Source organism: Haemaphysalis longicornis, unplaced genomic scaffold, assembly GCF_048455015.1.
Source record: "Haemaphysalis longicornis isolate Haplotype H1 unplaced genomic scaffold, Haemaphysalis longicornis Haplotype H1 scaffold_12, whole genome shotgun sequence".
Taxonomy (NCBI): Eukaryota; Metazoa; Arthropoda; class Arachnida; order Ixodida; family Ixodidae; genus Haemaphysalis; species Haemaphysalis longicornis.
The window spans coordinates 116074430-116094279 of NW_027526225.1; the positions used below are offsets into that span (position 1 = coordinate 116074430).

At 49.5% G+C, this 19850-nt stretch overlaps 2 protein-coding genes across 3 annotated transcripts in view; one reads left to right on the forward strand and one right to left on the reverse strand.

The window, feature by feature from the left end:
- Positions 1–369: 369 nt before the first annotated feature.
- On the forward strand, positions 370–6796 carry LOC144163331 (uncharacterized). Its single transcript, XM_077694265.1, has 5 exons — positions 370–1367; positions 2094–2320; positions 3243–3600; positions 4299–4577; positions 6298–6796. The coding sequence occupies exons 1-5, from the start codon at positions 699–701 to the stop codon at positions 6580–6582; spliced, it is 1818 nt and encodes a 605-aa protein (XP_077550391.1). The 5' UTR covers positions 370–698; the 3' UTR covers positions 6583–6796.
- Positions 6797–15444: 8648 nt separating this feature from the next.
- LOC144163332 (uncharacterized) overlaps positions 15445–19850 on the reverse strand; it is a 46740-nt gene continuing 42334 nt past the window's right edge. For both annotated transcript variants that reach the window (XM_077694267.1, XM_077694266.1), the window contains one exon: positions 15445–15857. In XM_077694267.1, coding sequence (XP_077550393.1) covers positions 15669–15857 — 189 coding nt within the window. In that variant the 3' untranslated portion in view covers positions 15445–15668. The remainder of the gene's footprint in view (positions 15858–19850) is intronic.

Below are 19850 nucleotides of genomic sequence, written 5' to 3' on the forward strand. Positions count from 1 at the left end.
TGCGCAGTACGGCCCTTCACGGCCCACGCGAAACTGCTCAACCTCGGCCAGTGTAGCCTACGCTACAAAAACTGGATATGGGCGCTAAGAACTGGTACCGGGTGGAACATGATGCGAACCAGTACGTCTCGTCGAGGTAGGGTCATGACTGGCGGGCCGCCGGCACGAGAGTTGATTGTGTTTCGACGATGAAGAAGACAGAGGTGATACTTAAACTATTAATCCATGACGAGCGCAGAAAAACGTCGTTACAGTCGGTCACTGGCGTGCGAAAACATGACAACTCAATCGGGCTGAATAACGGCCTCTGGCCGAACCCAGTCAACGGACTGACTAGCTCGCTCAAAGGCGAGCGCTTTGAGCGCTCCTCTCCAAGGGCCACAGCACGCATCGAACAACATTAAAAAAGCAGCTAGTCAAGCACAAACAAGCAAAACCTTCTCGCTGCGTCAGCGTGACGATGAGTAGACACTGCGCGTAGCCAATCGGCGCGCATGCGCAGGACGGTCCTTTGTTCACACCGCAATTTCAAGTCCGTAAGGGAGGCCGGGAATTGCTTGGTGCTTCTCGGCGCGCCTAAACTTTCGCCTCTTTACATAACTTCAGCCACGGCCGGACTGGAGGAGCGGCGAAAAGTGCGCGCCCGCCGCTCCTCCAGCCCGGCCGTGCTTCAGCATTATGAATAGCGGTCTGGCCAAATGACATCCACCCCAGTTGTGCGTTCACTCTTTCAGAAATCACCGAGTCACGGTACAAGCCGCGGGCACCGCCGATCCGAGTGCGCTGGTGACAAAGCTTCGAGACGAGAACGTGGTCAAAACATTGGCGGAAAAAAATCGTGCGCCAAGAAGAACACGAAGGGAGGCAGCCAATCGGCTGGCGTCTTCAGCCGGTACCGATCCAACTATTGCTCCGCGGACACCGGTCAGTCCAGCTCGACGTCTGCGTCGGAGGACAATGAAGGTGACGCGGCAAGGCAGACTGGACCAGGACGGGACGACGAAGGCGGTTCCAACACGTTTACGCTTACGCAGACGCGCAAGGTGTCCTCGCCCATTTCCGCCCGGCGTGATGAAGAGCGGGGTCGAAGCCGGAGCAACTGTTCGGCCAGGCGGTGCGGCGAAGGTCCCGTCGAGTCCACCGTTGAAAAACACGTCCTGGAGCTCAACTTCCCGCCGTCACCCCTGATGCGAAGCATTTCGAACCTACTTGAACAGAGCTGCCGCTGCCCCGCTGATAGTGAGGGGAAAACGCGGGACGTAGGCGGCGATTGCGGAGGTGATGATGACCGTGAGGACGACGACGAAGAACGCTTCGTGCATCACATGAAGCCTGGGCAGACTTGCGAGCTGCATGGTGACAGTCAGGTGAGTTAGTTCGTGCGCTGAAGCGTGCTGGCCTCAAGGAATTAACTACTACTACTCAACTAATACTACTCAAGGAATTAACCTTGAGTAGTAACTAATCGGGAAAGACAGGTTATACCAGACTTACATGTAAGCATGTTGGAGTGAGATACAAACGTTGTCAGGTGAGTGAGTTCATGCGCTGAAGCGTGCAGGCCTGCTCTGTGATTAGGAATTAACCTTGAGTAGTAACTAATCAGTAAAGACATGTTATCCCAGATTAACATGTAAACATGTTGGGGTGAAATACAAACGTTGCCAGCTTAGTTTATAAGGTTAGGCCCTATAATATCTTTGCCAGAATTTGTTTTTCGTAAAATTACATGCGTTTCTTAAATGTAAGAATCTGCCTGGACTCAACTATGAAACCTGTCTGTTCAACTGAAATGCTAAAACGTCTAATGGGTCATTTCCCTACGTAAGAAGGTGCCGCATAAAAAAGAAAACACGGTTGCCACAACCAAAAAGTACGGGCTCGCATCAGCACAGGAAATGTGTTCTAGCGGAAATCAACATAACGCGGCATCACATGATTGACGTCACTCATAAGTGGCCTCCAGGTATGTCTTCAAGGTCAATAGCAGAGCGCTGACGCATTGTTTTGACAATTCCAATTACGGGAGTTTCTGCGCAATTTTTTTTTTCATCAAAAGCACCCTAATGACCTGTGGTCAAACACACTGCTAGGTGATCCTCGTCTCGCTTCCGGAGCCTCACAAGTTGACGGTGGAGCACGTGGTGCGGAAGTCGGATTCCCTGATCGAGAATGAACGGCGGCACCGCAGAGATGAAGACCGCAAACTGCGGCAAAAATCCGACGAGGGCGAGTGCCGTCGTAGTCGCAGCAGGGACATGGTTCGCCACCTGGAAACGCAGGCCCAACCGAGGTATCGCAGGAAACACAGCTACGTCAGGTATGCTAATCTCCCGGCTCCCTCGCGTAACAATCTGTAGTTTGTCCCCAGCGCCTGACACTGGGGACACGCTACAGAATTGTTAATTTGTCAGATCGGCGGAAATAAATGTGTACCACGTGTCTTCTGAAAGGCGTTAAGGCTTCCCGAAATGAAAACTTAGTTTTGTCCCAATAGTACCGCAAGCAATGTTTCTAGAAACATGGTAACGTCATCATACGAAGAGCAGTGCTTGATGCCTCCGAACTTTCGATAAAAGACGTCGAATGTTTTTTTTTTTAATCTGTTGTATTTGCGAAAGAGATGAGACTGCCACATTCCTCTACTTTTGTCCTGGCTAGGCCATCATGCCTTCCTGATTATGACGCCCTTCCCTGAAATTATGTTTCGACAACGTGCATTCGTTTTTAACCCGAAAGTGTTTTATTTCTGGGTACAACAACATTTTAGTGACGCCATATTCGTCACGGAAGCGACGCCGGTACAACGAAGCAATCGGCCTGTAAGGGCTGCACCCCTGCACATAGGGTCTTCTTGCGGGGAAGCAGCCTTGAGAACCACGAAGTACGTTAAAATTAGGGTTGTTTGTTTTCTGGTTTTATATTTTTACACGAAAGTGTTTTATGCCGGGATACACCAAGATTTCACTGACGTCATATCCCTCACGCAAATGACGCCAGTACACCTTTGCCGAAACGACCCGCCAGCAGGACGTCTCTCGCCAAGCACACCCACAAGACAGCCGCTGAACCATAAATCATGCTCAGCTGCAGATTTCGCTGAACATTTCACTTTCGTGTTTCACCGATTCCTATGACAGAGGAATCAGCCACAATTTTTTCTGTGGTGTTCCTGTGTTTCGGTGTTTCTCGTTTTCGGTGCAGTTTTTCGGTAATCGATGAAACACCGCTCACTTTTCCAGGTACACAACGCGGCGTGAGAAGGGTGAAGCGTGCCGAAACGCACAGATCCTGACCAAGGTGGCGGACCCACACCGGGACTTGTCGCCCGAGAGCGACTCGAGCGAAGACCACGATGGCGACTATTTCGCCGACAGCAAAGAGAAAGGCACCGAAGAAGCCGTGGTCTGCCCCGCCTTCAAGACCATCCGTCCCAGACGGGGTCACGATGGCGGCGAACAACGCCCCGTTTCGAATACTTGCAGGCAACGGGAGATCAAGTTGACCATTCCCAAGCCCAGCGCTCAAGGCTGCCACCCTACACAGACAGAGAAGGGGAGGTCGTTGCAGTTCCGCAGCACGATGCACAAACATAGCAGGGTAATTATCTGTTCACAAAGCCTACATTGACAGAAAATAAAAAAACGCTACTTAGTCTGCTGTCCAACAACAGAGCGCAATGAAACTAGTACTGGTATGTGTTTATTATACTTTCATCGCCTTGGTATTATACTTTCATCACCTCTGTATTTCTCTCACTGTTCTCAGCACTCCCTTCCGCTCCTTGCTTGTGACTTCCGTTATCTCGCTCACTGCCCTTCCTTACATATGCCCGTCCGTCCGTCTGTCCATCCGTCTGTCTGTGTCTGTCTGTCTGTCTGTCGGTCCGTCCGTCCGTCCGTCCGTCTGTGTCTGACTGCCTGTCCGTCTGTCCGTCCATCTGTCCATCCGTCTGTCCGTCCGTCTGTCTGTCTGTCTGTCTGTCTGTCTGTCTGTGTCTGTCTTTGTATGCCTGTGTCTGTCTCTGTCATTCTGTCTGTATGTATGTCTGTCTCTGTCTGTCGCTGTCTGTCTCTGTACGTCCGTCCGTCTGTCCCTCCGTCCGTCTGTCTGTCTGTCGGTGTCTGTCTGTCTGTCTGTCTGTCTGTCCGTCTGTCATCACATTCGTGTTGTGTTTGTCGCTTTCTTTTTTGTTCTCGTATCGCTCTTTCGTTTTGTGCTTCGGAATTTGCTTGTCAAAATGTGCCATTCCACTCCAGATGTCACCCTCGATCATACAACAAGCACGCTGCACGCAGGCGTCAGTTGAGCGCGATGGCATCGGAGGCGACGGCAGCGGGGGAGCCAGCTGCGGAGACGACGACAACACGCTTCGCATCGTGTTCACCGACTCCAGGCTGAACACGGAGCTGCGCTGCATCCTTCAAGACAGCTGTTCAGACTCCAGAGCCGTTGGTGACCGCTCGGGCGCGAAGCGGTGTTCCAGCCGCACTGCGATCGGTCGGCGAGGCAGCGGTGGTTCGTGCGCGCGGCGTGCGCAAGAAACTACCAGCGACGACACCGACTTCGTGAGCGTGGTGCGTAGCCATGTCGCAGTCTGGGAATGGGGCGACGGCATATGCCTTCTTTCACCTTTGCGTTGCCCTTGAGTCAGACATGCGTGAGTTGGGAGTATCCTGTTTTCTGTGCGAGTGAACGCTCCGGTGACTCGGCAAAGAATGCCTCCCATTAAAATATTGTTGGGTTACCCGCCGCGGTGGCTGAGTGGCTAAGGCGTTGCGCTGCTGAGCACGAGGACGCAGGTTCGATTACCGGCCGCGGCGGCCGCTTTTTTGATAAAGGCGAAAAGCAAAAACACCTGTGTGTACGAGAACGCCTGTGTGTACGACGTTAAAGGTCCCCAGGTGGTCAAAATTAATCCGGAGCCCTCCACTACGGCGTACTTCATGGCCTGCGTGGCGTCGGTGCCTTAAACCCTACAATCAATCAATCGACCTGGCGTCATCCCGAGCGACTAAGCCGGCAGCGGCGCGAAGGCGGCGCCACCGGAGCTGACGTCACATAATCCTCACCTTGACGTCACCTCTCCCCGCGTAAGGTTATTGGCAGTCACTCTGTGTTCTCGGATCGACGACGAAAGTACTCGCCGACATGGCTCATGTATTGCGGCCGCAATAATTATAAACGGCTGCGGATAACTTACTCGATACTTTATTTTCCCGTCGCATTTAAGCGTGCAAGATGTGGGAGCAGCAGTACTGTCATCCTTGGGCACCGCAGCACAGCAATAAGGAAACCATCGCTGTTAGAGAATTATATAGATAACAGAACTCCAACTCTCCTACAAAATCAGGAGATTGGGCAGAGGCTGTGATCTCACTATTCTCGCATGTCTTGTGCCCTCCTCGATAAGTTCAAGTAGCCCGTTACAGGTCCCCTTGCATAGTTTGTGTCCCCGTCTACGTGCTTGGGCCGGTCTATTCCCACAGTGTCCTTAGCAAACTATTCCTGCGTATAATGAATCAATTTGAATTGCTGTGGGCTTCCATGGGGCCTTTTCAGGAGTCACAAAATGTAGAGCAAAAGAAAATGACATCCACGTGAATTTTTGTTCTCTCCAAAATTTATTTTGCAGAAGCTCACCACCCTTGGGACCTTCCCCTAAATCAGTGGTTATGGATAGTCTGTCGGAACTGCACCCAAAATATGTTCTTTGCCGCCCCACAGAAATACGAAAGAGATTTTCGCAGCCCTTGGAAGCTCTTCATGCAGCTTTCGAAAGCAATCCCATCGCCTTAACCTAGTCTGATTCTGCCTCCGTGCCCAGTAAAGACAGATCACAATATAAGGGGTTCCGTTCTCCTCTAAAATATTAAAATTACCTAAATTTGACCTTCAAGCTCATCCAAGGCAAAACTTCGGTGTAGCCAGCTCCTCTGGCTTTTGCGCAGTGGAGATGAACAGGGCCTCACTGTCAGTCTTTCGTGCCGTCGCCGCCAGAGGCACTGGCTGCATTCAAGTTTACTCCAGTCTGCGTCAAGAGAGCCGACAGTGGCGACCAACATCTTTGTGCTGTCGGTGATACAATTGTAGTTGCGGTAATTTCTGCTACAAAGGCGGCACTCATGGAAATACGATACTTTCGTCCTTGGCTAAACAAAAACATGCAATAAAGATAAATACGTGCCAACCAAAAATGGTCTCGTACTTTCCGAAAGCGAGCCAAACCGAGCTATCGCTCCGTAAACTTGGTTTAACCGCGTTCATCCACGGCAATTCCTATGTTCTGCCGTGCAGGGCAGTGGGAGACGCAGTGACCGCGCCAACTGCGGCTGCGTGCGAGTCTCCGGGGCCGGGCCACCGCCTCTTGCGCGACGTTTTCCGGACGCCTCGGACATCGTGTCCAGTAGCTACTACTCGTCCACGCGCGAGTCCAGCCTGGCCCTGGACGAGGCTGCCGCGCGCAGTGGTTGCCGGCTGTGCAACGCCATGGACGTAATGACGGTCGGCAGGAACCCTCCTTGCACGGGGACCCGGCACCGACACACGTACCAGCGCTGCCGGAGTACGAGAAAATGCTGACGTCGTGGCTGTTGCGCGTTGTCGTCGAAACAAATTCACCGAATGTTGCGATTTTCGTTTCGGTTATCTGGAAGCTCAGGTAGTAAAAACGAGGACCCGCATTTATACTCTACGAAGCTTTTACGTGGGCTGCACTCAATTGTGTACTTTTCCACTGCGTTTTGCAGTGAGGCTCTTTGATTTACAGTTTGGGACTCCCCGCGGACTCCACGAGAAGCAGTCTGACATTCGTTTTTCGTTCCGCACAGGGGGGCTGTGGTGAGGAGAATCTTCGGATTACACGAGGATTATCCGCGGTGATTCCGAGAATAAATCGAAGCGCGCAGTGTCTTGACAAAAAAAAAAAAAGAAAGATTGTGAGATTGTGAAAATGGAAGCTAGTATACTAAAATTTGGTCGAAAGTTGTTTTTTGTTTTTTTAAGTTTGTTGTTCAGCGACAAACGCTATCTAATGATGCGAACATAACTGTGGCGGAGCGACCGACTCGTTGCGGTTGAGCCGCCAGTGAATGGCGCCGTGATACCCCCGATGGAACGCTTTTAATGGCGGCGACTAATTTACTATGACAATGATAGTGTGGCCGTTTGTTCCACCGGCTACGTCGTTTTCTTCTACGATTCACAACATACTCCCGACCACAAAAGATGTGAAGAACATCAATTTGTAGAAATGGTTCCTGGCCTAAACATAGCACCGTAGTTCTATACACACAACATTGCGGCTCAGAGCAGATTGTCTTTGCGGCCCTTCTGCAGGTTTCTTCCTTTTTTTGGTCGTGCAACCTTGATCTTCATCTTTCAATGGTTCATGGAGCTTGACAGCTGGTTTACCTGGCCAGGACCGTCGAGATATGTGATCGTCCCACCCGATGGAAGCGAAGTCGTCTGGCGTCCGTCGAAGGTTATCTGACGGTTCGCTTGATATGTATTTTGCTTTGCGAAAACAATCTTCATGGTCGGGACCGTATAGTCAGTGGTTCCAAACGTCCACCCAGGGTTTCGTTGTGGGTCGTGTCGATGTTGTTCTTCGTGAGGCAGGCGTTGTGGTGTGGATGTCCGCGTTAGTGTCCGCTTTCCGAAGCCCATTAGTCTGAGGAACGCCAACCATTACTTGCTGGCGGTTGCATATCGTGCTCCGTTTCTGGGCTGGACCTTGCAGCGCCCATCTGAGAGTGGTCTTAGAAGCAACCAATCCTTGCACATCCGTGCTGCGTATTCGTGCACATTCGTGGCATGAATGTGCACCTAAACTACAGTCATCATGCTACCTGTAGCATGATGCTGATGCTACAGGTTGGCGCTCTTGGCTGCTGTGTGATGTATATCTTGCTTTCACTTCCTATAGAAGGCCGGGGCGCGTGTTTCCAAACGCTTCGCTGCACAGAGCATCCACGCGACGTGCGATGTAACTGCGCGCACTATTCTTTTAAGCGACTGCTAAAAGGAGCCCACCCTTCGGGCTATGTGGCCTCGATGTAGGTTACTCAGCACTAGCGCTGACGGCTTGCGTTCAAGCCCCAGTAGGTGTGCCTCTTGGTTTGTTTTTTTTTCGTTGCTTACCTTTTTTCCTAAATTTAATGTTTTCTCTAAACACAAATCTACGTGTTGTTTTTGTTAATAATAGTGATTTGGTATGCTTTAAGTCGTTTTAGGTTTGGGGTGCAGCCAATGACGACATTACCGTTCTGCATCGCGCGAACAGAGATGTCACGTGGGCGCTCTGTGCAGCGAAGTGTTTGGAAATGCGCGCCCGGGCTATCTTGTTTCTACCAATTTTAACGAACACTGAAGTGTGTTTGTTGAACACTCCTCTCTATCACGCGAGAGAAAAGCATTTTGCGCATCATACATGCCTCCCCCCAGTTACGCTTACAAGACAACTTCGTGGCGGCAGCAGAGGCTTTGAAAATTGGGTTAAGGGAGAACGCGCGGCAGCAGGGTAAGTCCCTAGGGCGAATCAAATTTCGTTTCGAGACGCTGTTCTGTCGCTCCCTCCTTTCAGCGTTGCTCAAGGTGCCAAGATTTAGCGTTGCGCAGAGACTTAGCGCTGATAACGATCGAGGCCTAAGCCTTTCAAAAATAAGCGAAACGGTAACCCGGGCCAACGAGGTATTAAAGGGGCCATGCAGAAAAATCCAGGTCTGGTTGATTGGATAGATTGCCCCGTTAAAGTAACACTGACACCACATTTAAAGCAACCTTTCGTTGGTGGTGGGTTATGGCGACACGGGGATTGACCACCACGTACTGTGGACAAACCCCACTATAGCAGTAAGAGTAGTGGGGTAAGCAATGGAAGTTACGAGCGCAGGCTTGAACATAAAAGCTACAGTGCGTACTGCGCGCACTATGCCGGTTATAGCTGCGCAGCTGTGGATAGCGTTGAGCTTACACTGGCCAACTCGAATAAGCGACATTGTCTTTTGTGAGTGTTTGTTGAGCATACCCAATGTTTCACGAAACGAGTATTCTCAACCGTAAGACACATTATCCAGGCACAAATACAGCCAAAAAAGCGAAGGTAGCGGTCACGATCAGTGTGGTGGTGCCATCTAAGAGGACTGACGGTAAATAAGGCGTTCCGCCGTTTGCTGCAGCCCTAGTCCGCATACTTACGTTGGCTTCAGTACTTGCCGCGGATAGGTCATCGTAGACGTCACGAAACAGGCTATTCAGCGGGATAATCAAAATTACCGCTTAGCTTGTTTAATTTCTCAGTAAATAAAACATGATTTGGTGCCGAACAAGCGCTGGGGACAGTATAAAACACCCAATCTCTCGAATAAAACAAGCTTGTATTTTGTCTGTGTGACCCCTTCAACCACCCCACCGCAAAGCAAGCAAGCAATACAGTTTTCTAAAGCGTCGCTAGTGGCAGCGTAAGAATAATCTAAGCCATAGGAGCAATGACATTGATACGGGAAGCAAGCTGAACGACACCAGCTTTGCAGTGATTGGGGGTAGGCTGGCTGCACAGCCGATGTACGTTTGTTGCTGAGATAATGCAGAGGAAACGTTGTGCCGCTCAGTTAGATCGGAGCTACGCCGAGATGTAGCACCGCGTCCCTGTGGATAATGCGATTGTTTTCAACCGCATCATCTAAGCGGAAAAAATCTGTGGATGAGGCGCCCGGATGACGCCATTTAGTGAGTGCATCAAATGTCTTCATGCTCCACCTTCCCATCTACGTCTTTGTTCACTCACTGGCCTAACAATGTGCCGTCTACAGTGTATTTAGACTAAATTTGCCGCTCTAGCGCATTTTTGGGGGGATGTAGCTGTGCAATGCTGCTCACTGGATAGAGGAGCCGCTCGTGCCTGGCGGATTTTTGCGCGCCGATACAGTGGCGCGGAGCAGCATCCTGGGCTTATAACACCACCTCCAGATGGCGCGGTGGTCTGCGTGAGTATGAGACGCCGCCGATGCGCCCTAAGAGAGTGAAAGGATCACGTGCACGCGCGCCAGCGACGTTCGCACTGCGGCCAGGACACCCAGGCTCATCACGCATAACAGGAACGTCTTCTCTAACATGGAAACGTGGCGCACACAACGAATGTATGCTGGGTATGCTGACACTAAAACGCGATTCAAGGCAACAACGCATGGCAATAACGAAAGCCGTCGAGCGCCGTGAGAAGTGCACCCAAGAAGTAGCTACACGCGCAACAAAATGCGTCTCAACCATGCTGCGCCACGTCGTCCGTTCAATCATTTTAAACAAGGCTACTTGAACCGCATGGCGTGGTTCAGAACATTGTCATTAATTCCGATGTAAACAGGCAGAAGGATCAACATGTGGGCAAGTTGGCATTGGTGAACCATCGTGGCACAGGACGACGCCCTGTGTCTTCTCGTTTCGCGTCTACTACGCTGCCGTCCACAAACACCGTTGGAAGCTTCACTTTACTTCGTTTCCCACATATGAGTCGGATCCGATAATTTACTATTCTGCCATGCTTATACCTCTTGACTGAAACAACATTGTGCCTTGTCCGCCTGTTCCTCTTCAAAGCTATAGAAAGCAGTCCAGATGGAGAACCACCGACAGTGTTGCTCCTTAGTTATCTAGTAGCTCGCCAGACAATGACATGGCGGGAACCCGTGGTTATCTTCCCGCATTGCGCAGCTTTTGCTTCGTGGTCGTCCTCTGTACATAATAGTGCTGTGCTTAGCTTGGGAGGCTCAAAAACCGATTTGCGGAGATTTATACTATTCTGCAGCAATTCCCTTAAGGAGGTCATAAGGGCTACGTACCGCTTTGCCTTATTCGAAAGACAGGGCAGTTCTTTCCTCGCGACGACCCGATCAACTGAAATGAGTAATCAATATTTGCAAGGGCGGGCTCGAAATTATTTGCTTGAAGTTGCTATCCATATAACATGGTGAAGGCCCTGGATGGCAGTCATTAACGGTCAGTCGATTAACTCAGGCCGTCGGAGACGAACCAGACGGTTGAAACTGCTGGCAAAACCTAGAAAACGCTATCAGGGCGTTTCAGCCTTTAATAACCCGATGGGCGTAAGGGCGAAGCTGTGGGCTTTGATTGTGCTTGCAGGGATGAAAGCGACCAGAGCCGGTGGAGTCATCACAACACTTAGTGCTTCTCAAAGAACAGCAGGCGCAGTTTTAAGCTAAACTGTGCGGGGATCGCGACTTTCACGCGAACCCCTTTCTGGCTAGCTTCCCATCGCGGCCGGCGTGCACAACGAGCCTCGCTCACGCGACGGGAACCATACGGGAGGGCGTCAGCGACCGGACGGTTTGTTGTCGCCCTGGTGGAGGCGTTGACCCTTTTCCCCTCTGCCTGACCCGAGAACCAGTTCTTCCTCGATACTAGCGCCACCAAAAGGCGAGGTCTGGTGGGTTGTCGCATGACGAGAGGACGCTCTCTTGTCTTGGGGATCCGGTAGCGCGCGGACGTTTCGGCGCGCTGGTCCTGACCTGGGGAACGCGCCACAAAGGACGCGTCCGGGCGAGCTGGGAGACTGCAACCGCGCTCGCACTCCGCAGCGCTCCGCTGCTCCGGTATGCCATCGGTGAGTCGAACCATCTCGATCTCTAGCGTTGTTTAATGTCTCGCTCCCAGTGTTACCGTTATGGCCTACGATTAGTCTGTATGCAGTATATTTGATTCGCACTTTGCAATAAATGCTGCCATTGGTGTTTTGCCCTCGCCGCCTCCTGCCTTTGTCTGTCTCCGCAAACAACGGACCCGTCCGCAGCCGGCGCTCGCAAGGCATGTTTGCTGAGCGCGGATGGCTGCGGGGTGGGAATAACTAGTGTGTGAAATGTAGAATCTCACAACTATAATGGCTAGACTTTCATTTATTTTACAGCAAAGCTGTATACCTTTACACCGCAACGGTATCATCACCGGGCAAAAACCATCTCCGCGGGCAAAAAAAAAAAAACGCCACGGCGCCAAGGCCTAAGACGCTGAGCGCATGCGTCAGGCTAATCAGACATACATCATGGAGCTCGGAAGTCTTTAAAACCCCTTCAGGCGCAACGTTCACATTTGTGGACACCAAGTTCACACCTCCGTATCTAGAACATAGGTTTTCAATCTCGCGCGCAGACAGGGCTAGCTCTCTCAATTTCTACCTGTTGCGGCCAGAACCCGCGGCGCCATTTGTTGCACTATTTCAAAATAAAATCGTAAACCAAAGTAAAAAAATGCACGCATCCACTTTTTATGACGGGACACACACGTGACTCTTATTTTTTAGTCTTTTGCGTCATACCCTTCAAGCGGGAAGAAAATTTTGCATGTCAGTAACAGCTAAGATATCTATCATGCTATAGAACAAGATTTTGGCAATAGGCAACTATTTAGAATGACTGAAAGGCACAGCAAAATTTTGCGTCCACGATCGTGGACGTTGCGCCTCAGTGCCTCCTTTTTTTAAAGGGCTTCTATTTCGCTATTTCTCGGTTCCGCCTGCAGCGAATGATGTTTAAGCGGATACGCTTTCTTTCCTGAACTTCGAGATCATGCATCGAAACGTCATGAAGTCGGTGATGCTACAGCAGAAGAAGTCTTGATGAAAATAGCCAATGGAGATGTTTCAGATGGCGACTTTGAGATGCTTCAGACGACCACTGGCCAGAGAAAATTAAAATCACTGGCCATAGCAAACAATCATACCCAATGCGCAACGCTGCAGGAAAGAGGAATGTTCGTTCAAGAGGCGCGTCCGCTGCAGGAAGTGCGACTTTTTTTTTTTTTTTGTGACGTCTCCGAGCAACTGCTTCTACCTGCTTAATTCTAAATAGACTTTTTCTTGTGAACTAGCGCCAAATCGACAAACTAAGTACTTTTCCTGCAATGATCGTTTGCGAGTTTCAGAAATCGGAGTGTCTGTTTTCTTTTCTTGTCGGCTTTCACTCGTATTACTGCTTTGAGGCGCAATGTCCACAAATGTGGACACTAAGAAAAATTTTACCAATAAACATTTTTTGCACTTCTCCTGGATTCGTTGTTTTAAGAGTCTCAGATATTCACAATATGAACGGAAAATATTTTTCACCGTGTCAGACTTAATTCGCGCCTGAAGGGGAAACCATCAATTAAGCATCGAAACCGCAATATATATGATAAGGCGCCTGCGGACAATGGGAACCCCACCATGTGTTCCTGTAAAGATTATGCTTGCAGATTATCTTTGAAGGCTAGGCAGGACTATCACTAAATAGAGCAGTTCTTGCCCAAGACGCCGAGCGCATACGTCAGGCTAGACAGGACCGAGCAGTTGCCGCCAGAGAAGCCGAGCGTAGTGTGAATGCGTTATCTTTTATTCGTATTCGGATCGACGTCAGTCGCGCGCAGCGGCAGAGCAGGGAGGTCAAGCTATAGGCCTACCAGAGTTGACCGACTAAAACGCATAAACAACAAAATGGTGGCGCCCATGTACCGTCGCCGTGTAAACAAAGGTCACGTAGGGCGAACTGGCCAATGATCATGGCGGTGGTACGGAACAATCGGAGAAAAGAGCGCCGATACTCTGTACCCTTACCCAGTGACACTTGCTGAGCGCAAGCGACAAGAGCGCCGAGACGACGAGAAACGTTTCATACCATCCTCCATCACCATTTGTTGTGGTTTACAACATCTTTGCTGGACATCCACTTTCGCAGGGCGGGATGGCGGCCAATGTTTTGGTGCATCCGAGCAGAAACCCACAACGCTCTGCGTGTCTTTGAAGCACGAGGCGTTCTATTGGGAGTCGTTGGAAATGGAACGTGCATGTATGCGTCTACATTAGCTCGCGGTCACCATCAAAGCCACACGCCGCTGAAAAAAATGATTTCGACCTTAAGCGTCTCCTCAATTGGATTGTCTATTGACTAGGTTAGTTAATATTAGCAAGATTTTTAAGATCAAAGCATGACTTACACCTCACATTTCTAGGTCTCATTTTTATCAGTCACCATAGAAACCATTTTTGAGAACAGTAAAGCGAAAAAAAAGAGTGTGCGCGTAAGTACGCGTCGTTCTAGGATTGACATCTCCCGATGCTCAAGAGAAATAAAATGTGCGCATAATTTTTACCTGCATTCTGTGTCACACCTTTGTCGTGTGCTAAAGAGCGCCACTGGTCATTCCACTTCACACAGTGCAATGGCTATGTTTTGTTCGTTGATATTCAGGCTACAAAAGCGGATTCACTTCGGCTAGAGCGACTCGAGGCGTGCTGCAGAGTCCCCAGTGATCTCAATTCAGATGGTAGCGCTAGCCTGCGCTTCATGGTTATTTACCCTATGCCTTATTTTAACGACTGCGAACTACGTCTTCAAGCAAGCAAAAGTACTCCGATATTCGGCTTCTTTGGCCGGGATAAGCCAATTTATGCGCGAAATCTGGTGCGGGAAAGTAACTGATGAGTGAAATACATAACAAAGAAGGTTCCCGTTCAGGGTGCCGAAACGTCATTGTTTTATTTTCTCTTGTGGTCGGCGTCTTCCTTATTATGTATTTCAATGTCATTCCCGACCAGACGGGCGTCCGTCGAAGCCTCGATTTCATTTTTAACTGATGAGTCTCCACCCTATCCGCTGTTTTTCACACTGTGTAAATTCTTCGGTTGAAGTTTAGGTAAAATATGGAGTCTGTAATGCCGGCGACCAGGTATTTCGCTTGGAGCGAAGCTGTATGTTGTCTCAATGTTGTCATTAGGACCAAGCGGGCGCAAATCGGCTGGGGTACCGTAGTCGCAATGATGGGTGTTTTAATGATGTACTTTGTCGTTGTTTACAGTCACTTGTATAAAGAAACACATCACAATTGTCTCTTTGTTCTAGGCAGGCGTAGTCGCCTTCAAACGACCTGTACTTAAAACGCTTTCTTGGACAAAACGCGTTTCGTGTAGAGTAGAGTTAACACATATATAAGGTGTCACATTCCCGCTTTCTATTCGCTGCAGTTTTCCTTAGGTGGTATTCGTTGAAAAGTTAATAAACGTTTTTCCAGTCCAATCCAATTAGCTGCCAATTTCTTCGCTTGGCAACACTGGAAATGGCCACAGACATGGCCGATGCACCACGGACATGGCGCGGCTTGGGCCACTACGCCCGCACGCCGAAGAAAAAAAAACACCGGTGTGCGTCGTTTGCTCCGTTTCAACCCGATTCTCAACGGTGGTGTCAACCGAGATGCTATTAATCGCACTCACAATGAACTCGAGGCAATACTTCGCGTTCGGTGAGGAAGAGTTTGAAACGTGCAACAAAGGCATGCGCTCAGCACGGACAAGTACCGCCATCCCGCGGAGCCCGATGTAAACAGTGACGCCGAACTCACATGGTTGCCTGCATACGCGCCTCGCCAGTGAATACAAGCAATAAAAGTAGGCATTTTTAATCATCAGCGACACAATAAATACCATAGTAAAATTCATACAAATCAGAAAGGGTAGCGTGCTGCAGCTAAAGAACAATGATAAACCACCTGAGCACTGACGTTGACCATTCATAGTTTGTCGTCAACGGCCGAGAGGTGTCCCATCTGCGCCAGGCGTTCGCAGCGCCACCCTGGTGGCCGAATACCGGCGACACAACTGCGGCCTTCGCTGAAGTAGACTGGCGCTACCTGACACCGGTCTGTGCGACTGCGGAGAGCAGGGGCCAAGCCAGTGGCTGATCGGGTGGGCTGCACCTGCCGTCCAAGTCGTCGAGGAAGGGGTCCCACACAACAACGGTCGCATCGCCCATATTGTTTGCGTACGAACGACGCATGCGCGCGGCGATCTCCTCTGGCCCTGCGAACACCGCCAGCTGAAGAGAAAACGGCGTTCTTACTACGTATTCCTGAACGCAGCACCGCATTTCAATGTGATACCACTGTTTACAAAACTACATTACTCATTTTCTGACTAAAAATTAGCAGTGGCTTAGCTCGGCTACAGGTTGCGTGAGCTAAGGTTCAGCTGGTTATTTTTAGCTTTCCTGGTTGCGTAGGATTGGCTTGATTATCATGCTTACTGCTGCTTCAATGACACACACACCGTATACGCAATATGTGACACATGCGTATTTATAAACCGGCTCCAGCGCAGCATCACCATTCACCCCAGAGATAAGCTGGTTCCACAGGCGCACGCCGGTGTTGACGCGACGCGCGAGCCATCGGTTCCACATCCGGCCAACCCTCGCATGATCGTTGATTGATTGATTGTAGGGTTTAACGCGCCGACGCAACGCAGGCGATGAGGCGCGCAGTAGTGGAGGGCTCCGGATTAATTTCGACCACCTGGGGATCTTTAACGTGCGCCGAAATCTCGTACACACGGGTGTTTTTGCTTTTCGCCTCCATCGAAAAGCGGCCGCCGCAGCCGGGAATCGAACCCACGACCTCGTGCTCAGCAGCACAACGCCTTAGCCACTGAGCCACCGCGACGGGTCCTCGCATGATCGTCAAGTGGACGTGGCCGCCACGTGCGGAACGGAGGCCGGCGAAGGCGCTGGGCGCATGGGATGTGTGCGAGACGCGGGGCAGCAAGCAACGTTCTGTGCGCCGTGTGACGTCGCTTCTCGTCGCGCGTGTGCAGAACGGCTCTCCAGGAGCCACGCGAAACTGCTCAACCTCGGCCAGTGTAGTTGTTTGTAGTTGTTTCATCATCATCGTGATCATGTCTGTGCCCCACTACAGAAGAAGGCATCTCCTTGAGATGTCCAGTCACTTCTTTGATCATTTCGTCGCGCCCAGTCATTTTCACCAAATTGATGATGATGATTTGTTTTTATTGACGCAAGGCCAGCTAGGGCAAAGAGCGCCAAAGACATGGTTATTTATGATACACTTGTAAGTGAAAATAGTAAAATAGCACAGTAAAAATGAAACAAAAGTGAAGCGAAATAAAATCCAATGAAGATGGCTGGTGCATAGGGCCAGTTGATCGCACATGATATGAGATGGGTTCTAAAAAGTGAATCTTTGTCAAAAATTTAAAAGTACGTTTAATCGAAAACATGGCGTTATCTCCCAGAAAGTATGCTGGATGCACCGGAAAGTTGTATCTGTACAGCTCTGGAAAGTGTTTACGTCGTGTTGTTTCTAGTGCTTTTCATTGTGTGAGGATATGTGTTACGGATAGGCCCTTTCCGCACCTGCCACACAATGGTCTTGAGGAACCAGTGAGCAGGTGTGAGTGTGTTACATGTGTGTGGCCTATCCGTAATCCAGCTAAGGCAACTTCCGCCTGTCTGTTGCGTGTGTCGGTGGTGTATGGTCCCAAGAGTGGCTTTATTACGTGGCATTATTATTTTTTTATTATTATTTATAATTTTCTTAGTACATCCCCCATCGAACCTTGGGTTTCCCCTCGGTTGCTTTACTGTTCCTTGAAAGCCCCTCCTCTGAACGGTTGCTCTTCGTCGACATTACACGATCTGCCCAGGCGCACTTCTTTCGCCTAATCTGAACTCGCATATCTTTTACGCGAGTTTAATCCCTAGTCCAGGGTAGTGTCTGAGCGTTGCAACTAGCATTTCTTATTGCATGATTCGTCGGGAATAGTTGAGTTTGCTTTTAAGGCGCTTAGTAAGCCCTCAAGTTTCCGCACCATATGTCATCACTGGTTATATACCGGTATAGTTTTAGGGGCAAAGGCAGCTTACGGCTAAAACTTTGGGTTTGCTTACGAAACACTTATCGACATACTCCTGCTTTTAATTTCTTTCAATGATATGGGTCACCACTGACAATTCTCCCAAGACGGTTATAATCGTCCACTTGTATTCCGTTACCCACCTTAAAAGGACACCCTAGCTGCATGTCTGTTCAACATTCTCTTCTTTTATTGCATGGTACTTTTTTTTAAATATGTAACTGCACCATATATGCTTGGCGATTCGTGCAGTCATAGACAAATGAAATGGGAACACGAAAAATGAACCAGGACACACGAAAAGCGCGATTTCTTTTTGTGTAAGTCAAATTGAGGCGTTGCTTAGTCACAGTGGAAAAAGTGGCCGCGTATCGTTGCAAATGTCGTCAAAAGACTATACTCTTTGCCGACATTTGCCTCCCTTCGCTTACCTGCTCAACTCTCATGTTCCTCTTGCGTCGCTGTCCTCCCAAAGTAAACACGCTAAAGTTTTGCTCAAGTCGATTTAAATGTACCGCGTTCCACTGCTTCAGGCCGCGGGTGCCTCGATGCCAGCGCTGCCGTACGGAGGAGGCGCGCGTGAATCGAGGTGCCCCAGTCCATGTGTTTTCCAAGCAGAACGTGGAACCTATCTAGTGTAACCTTTCGTAACTGTTGCAGCTTGATTTCTTAAAATGCCGCCAGAAGCGGTAGTGGTGCGGGCGACAGCAGGCGACAGTATGCTTTTGTTTTCTGCAATGGATGTAGTATTTCATTTCGCAAAAAATAAAGCACCCATGGATTTTCTTATAAAGGAACACGGTTAATATATCTTGCGTATCAATTTCCTGTCTTATATTTGCGTACTGTCTTTTTCTTGTTCAACAATGTTGACAAGTATGAACATATAAACCGGACTTAGACGTTTAGATTTCGCTGTGAGTATATAAGACTATTGCGGCAGACTTAGTTTCACTTTGGCTGTGTGGCTGAATAATCGAGCCACGGACAGACAGACGGACAGACAGAGCAAAATTTCTGGGCTTAAGTATCCCAAGAAAGGCTATCGTCTTTCAAAGTTAGGAAAAGTGGATTTATAAATATACCAATGACGCGCCATTATTACACATCCACGAGCAGTGTGTTTCAAATTTCCGTGTGTCTGGTTCATATTTTCGTGTTCCCATTCCATTTGTCCATGCGCTGTACCTCCTTCCGCCCTACCCGTCGTACTGACATGTCGCGCAGTTAGTCCCGTAATAAGTAAATCAAAAAATTGGCCGCGTATCTGCTCCTTTCGTTTCAAATGTCTACGCAAGACGACAGTCAACTAGCGCCCCTGGCAAGTAAATGCATCCCTTCTCTTTTCCGCTCACCTCTCATGCTGTTCCTTTCCCGTCTCGTTCCTCCCAAAATAACGCGCTAGAGGTTTGCTCAAGTCAATTTAAATTTACCGCGTTCTACTGCTGTATCGATGCCAGCGCTGCCGTACGGCGGAGACGCGCGTGAATTGAGGCACCCTACTACAACGCTTATACAACCACCATGCCCTACTGCACAAGCGTTCCAAGCTGAACGTGGATCCATCTAGTGGTACCTTTCATTGGTGTTGCCGCTTGATTCTTAAATGCCGCCATGTAGTAGCGCTGGCAATAGCAGGCGACGGTTTTCTGCCGTTGATGTATACATAGTATTTCATTTGCTATCGCAAAAACCAAGCATTCCTATTTTTTTTAATAAAGGAACACTGAAAATATCACTTATTCATTCATTTTCTCCCTTATATTTACGTAATGTCTTGCTTTTGTTCAACAATGTTGACAAGTAAGAACAGTTACACCGGACTTCGAAGTTTAGATTTGGCTCTGAGTATATAAGACTATTGCGCAGATTTTATTTCATTTTGGCCGGGCGGCTGAATCGAGTCACAGACAGACAAACATACAGGCAGACAGACAGACAGACAGACAGGCCAAAAGTAATGCGAAAGCATTAATGTGTAATTTTGTGCTCCAGGGAGTTCGGCACCCCGGCCACAACGATGGCAATGAGTTCGGGGGGGGGGGGGGGGCCAGAGCAGCATAGCTCACTGGTGGAGACTACTGCGCTGCATGGTGAGGTAGCAGCGGTTTTTTATGTTTCTTGAGGCAAAAGCCTCATGTTACTAGATGTTACTAGAGTA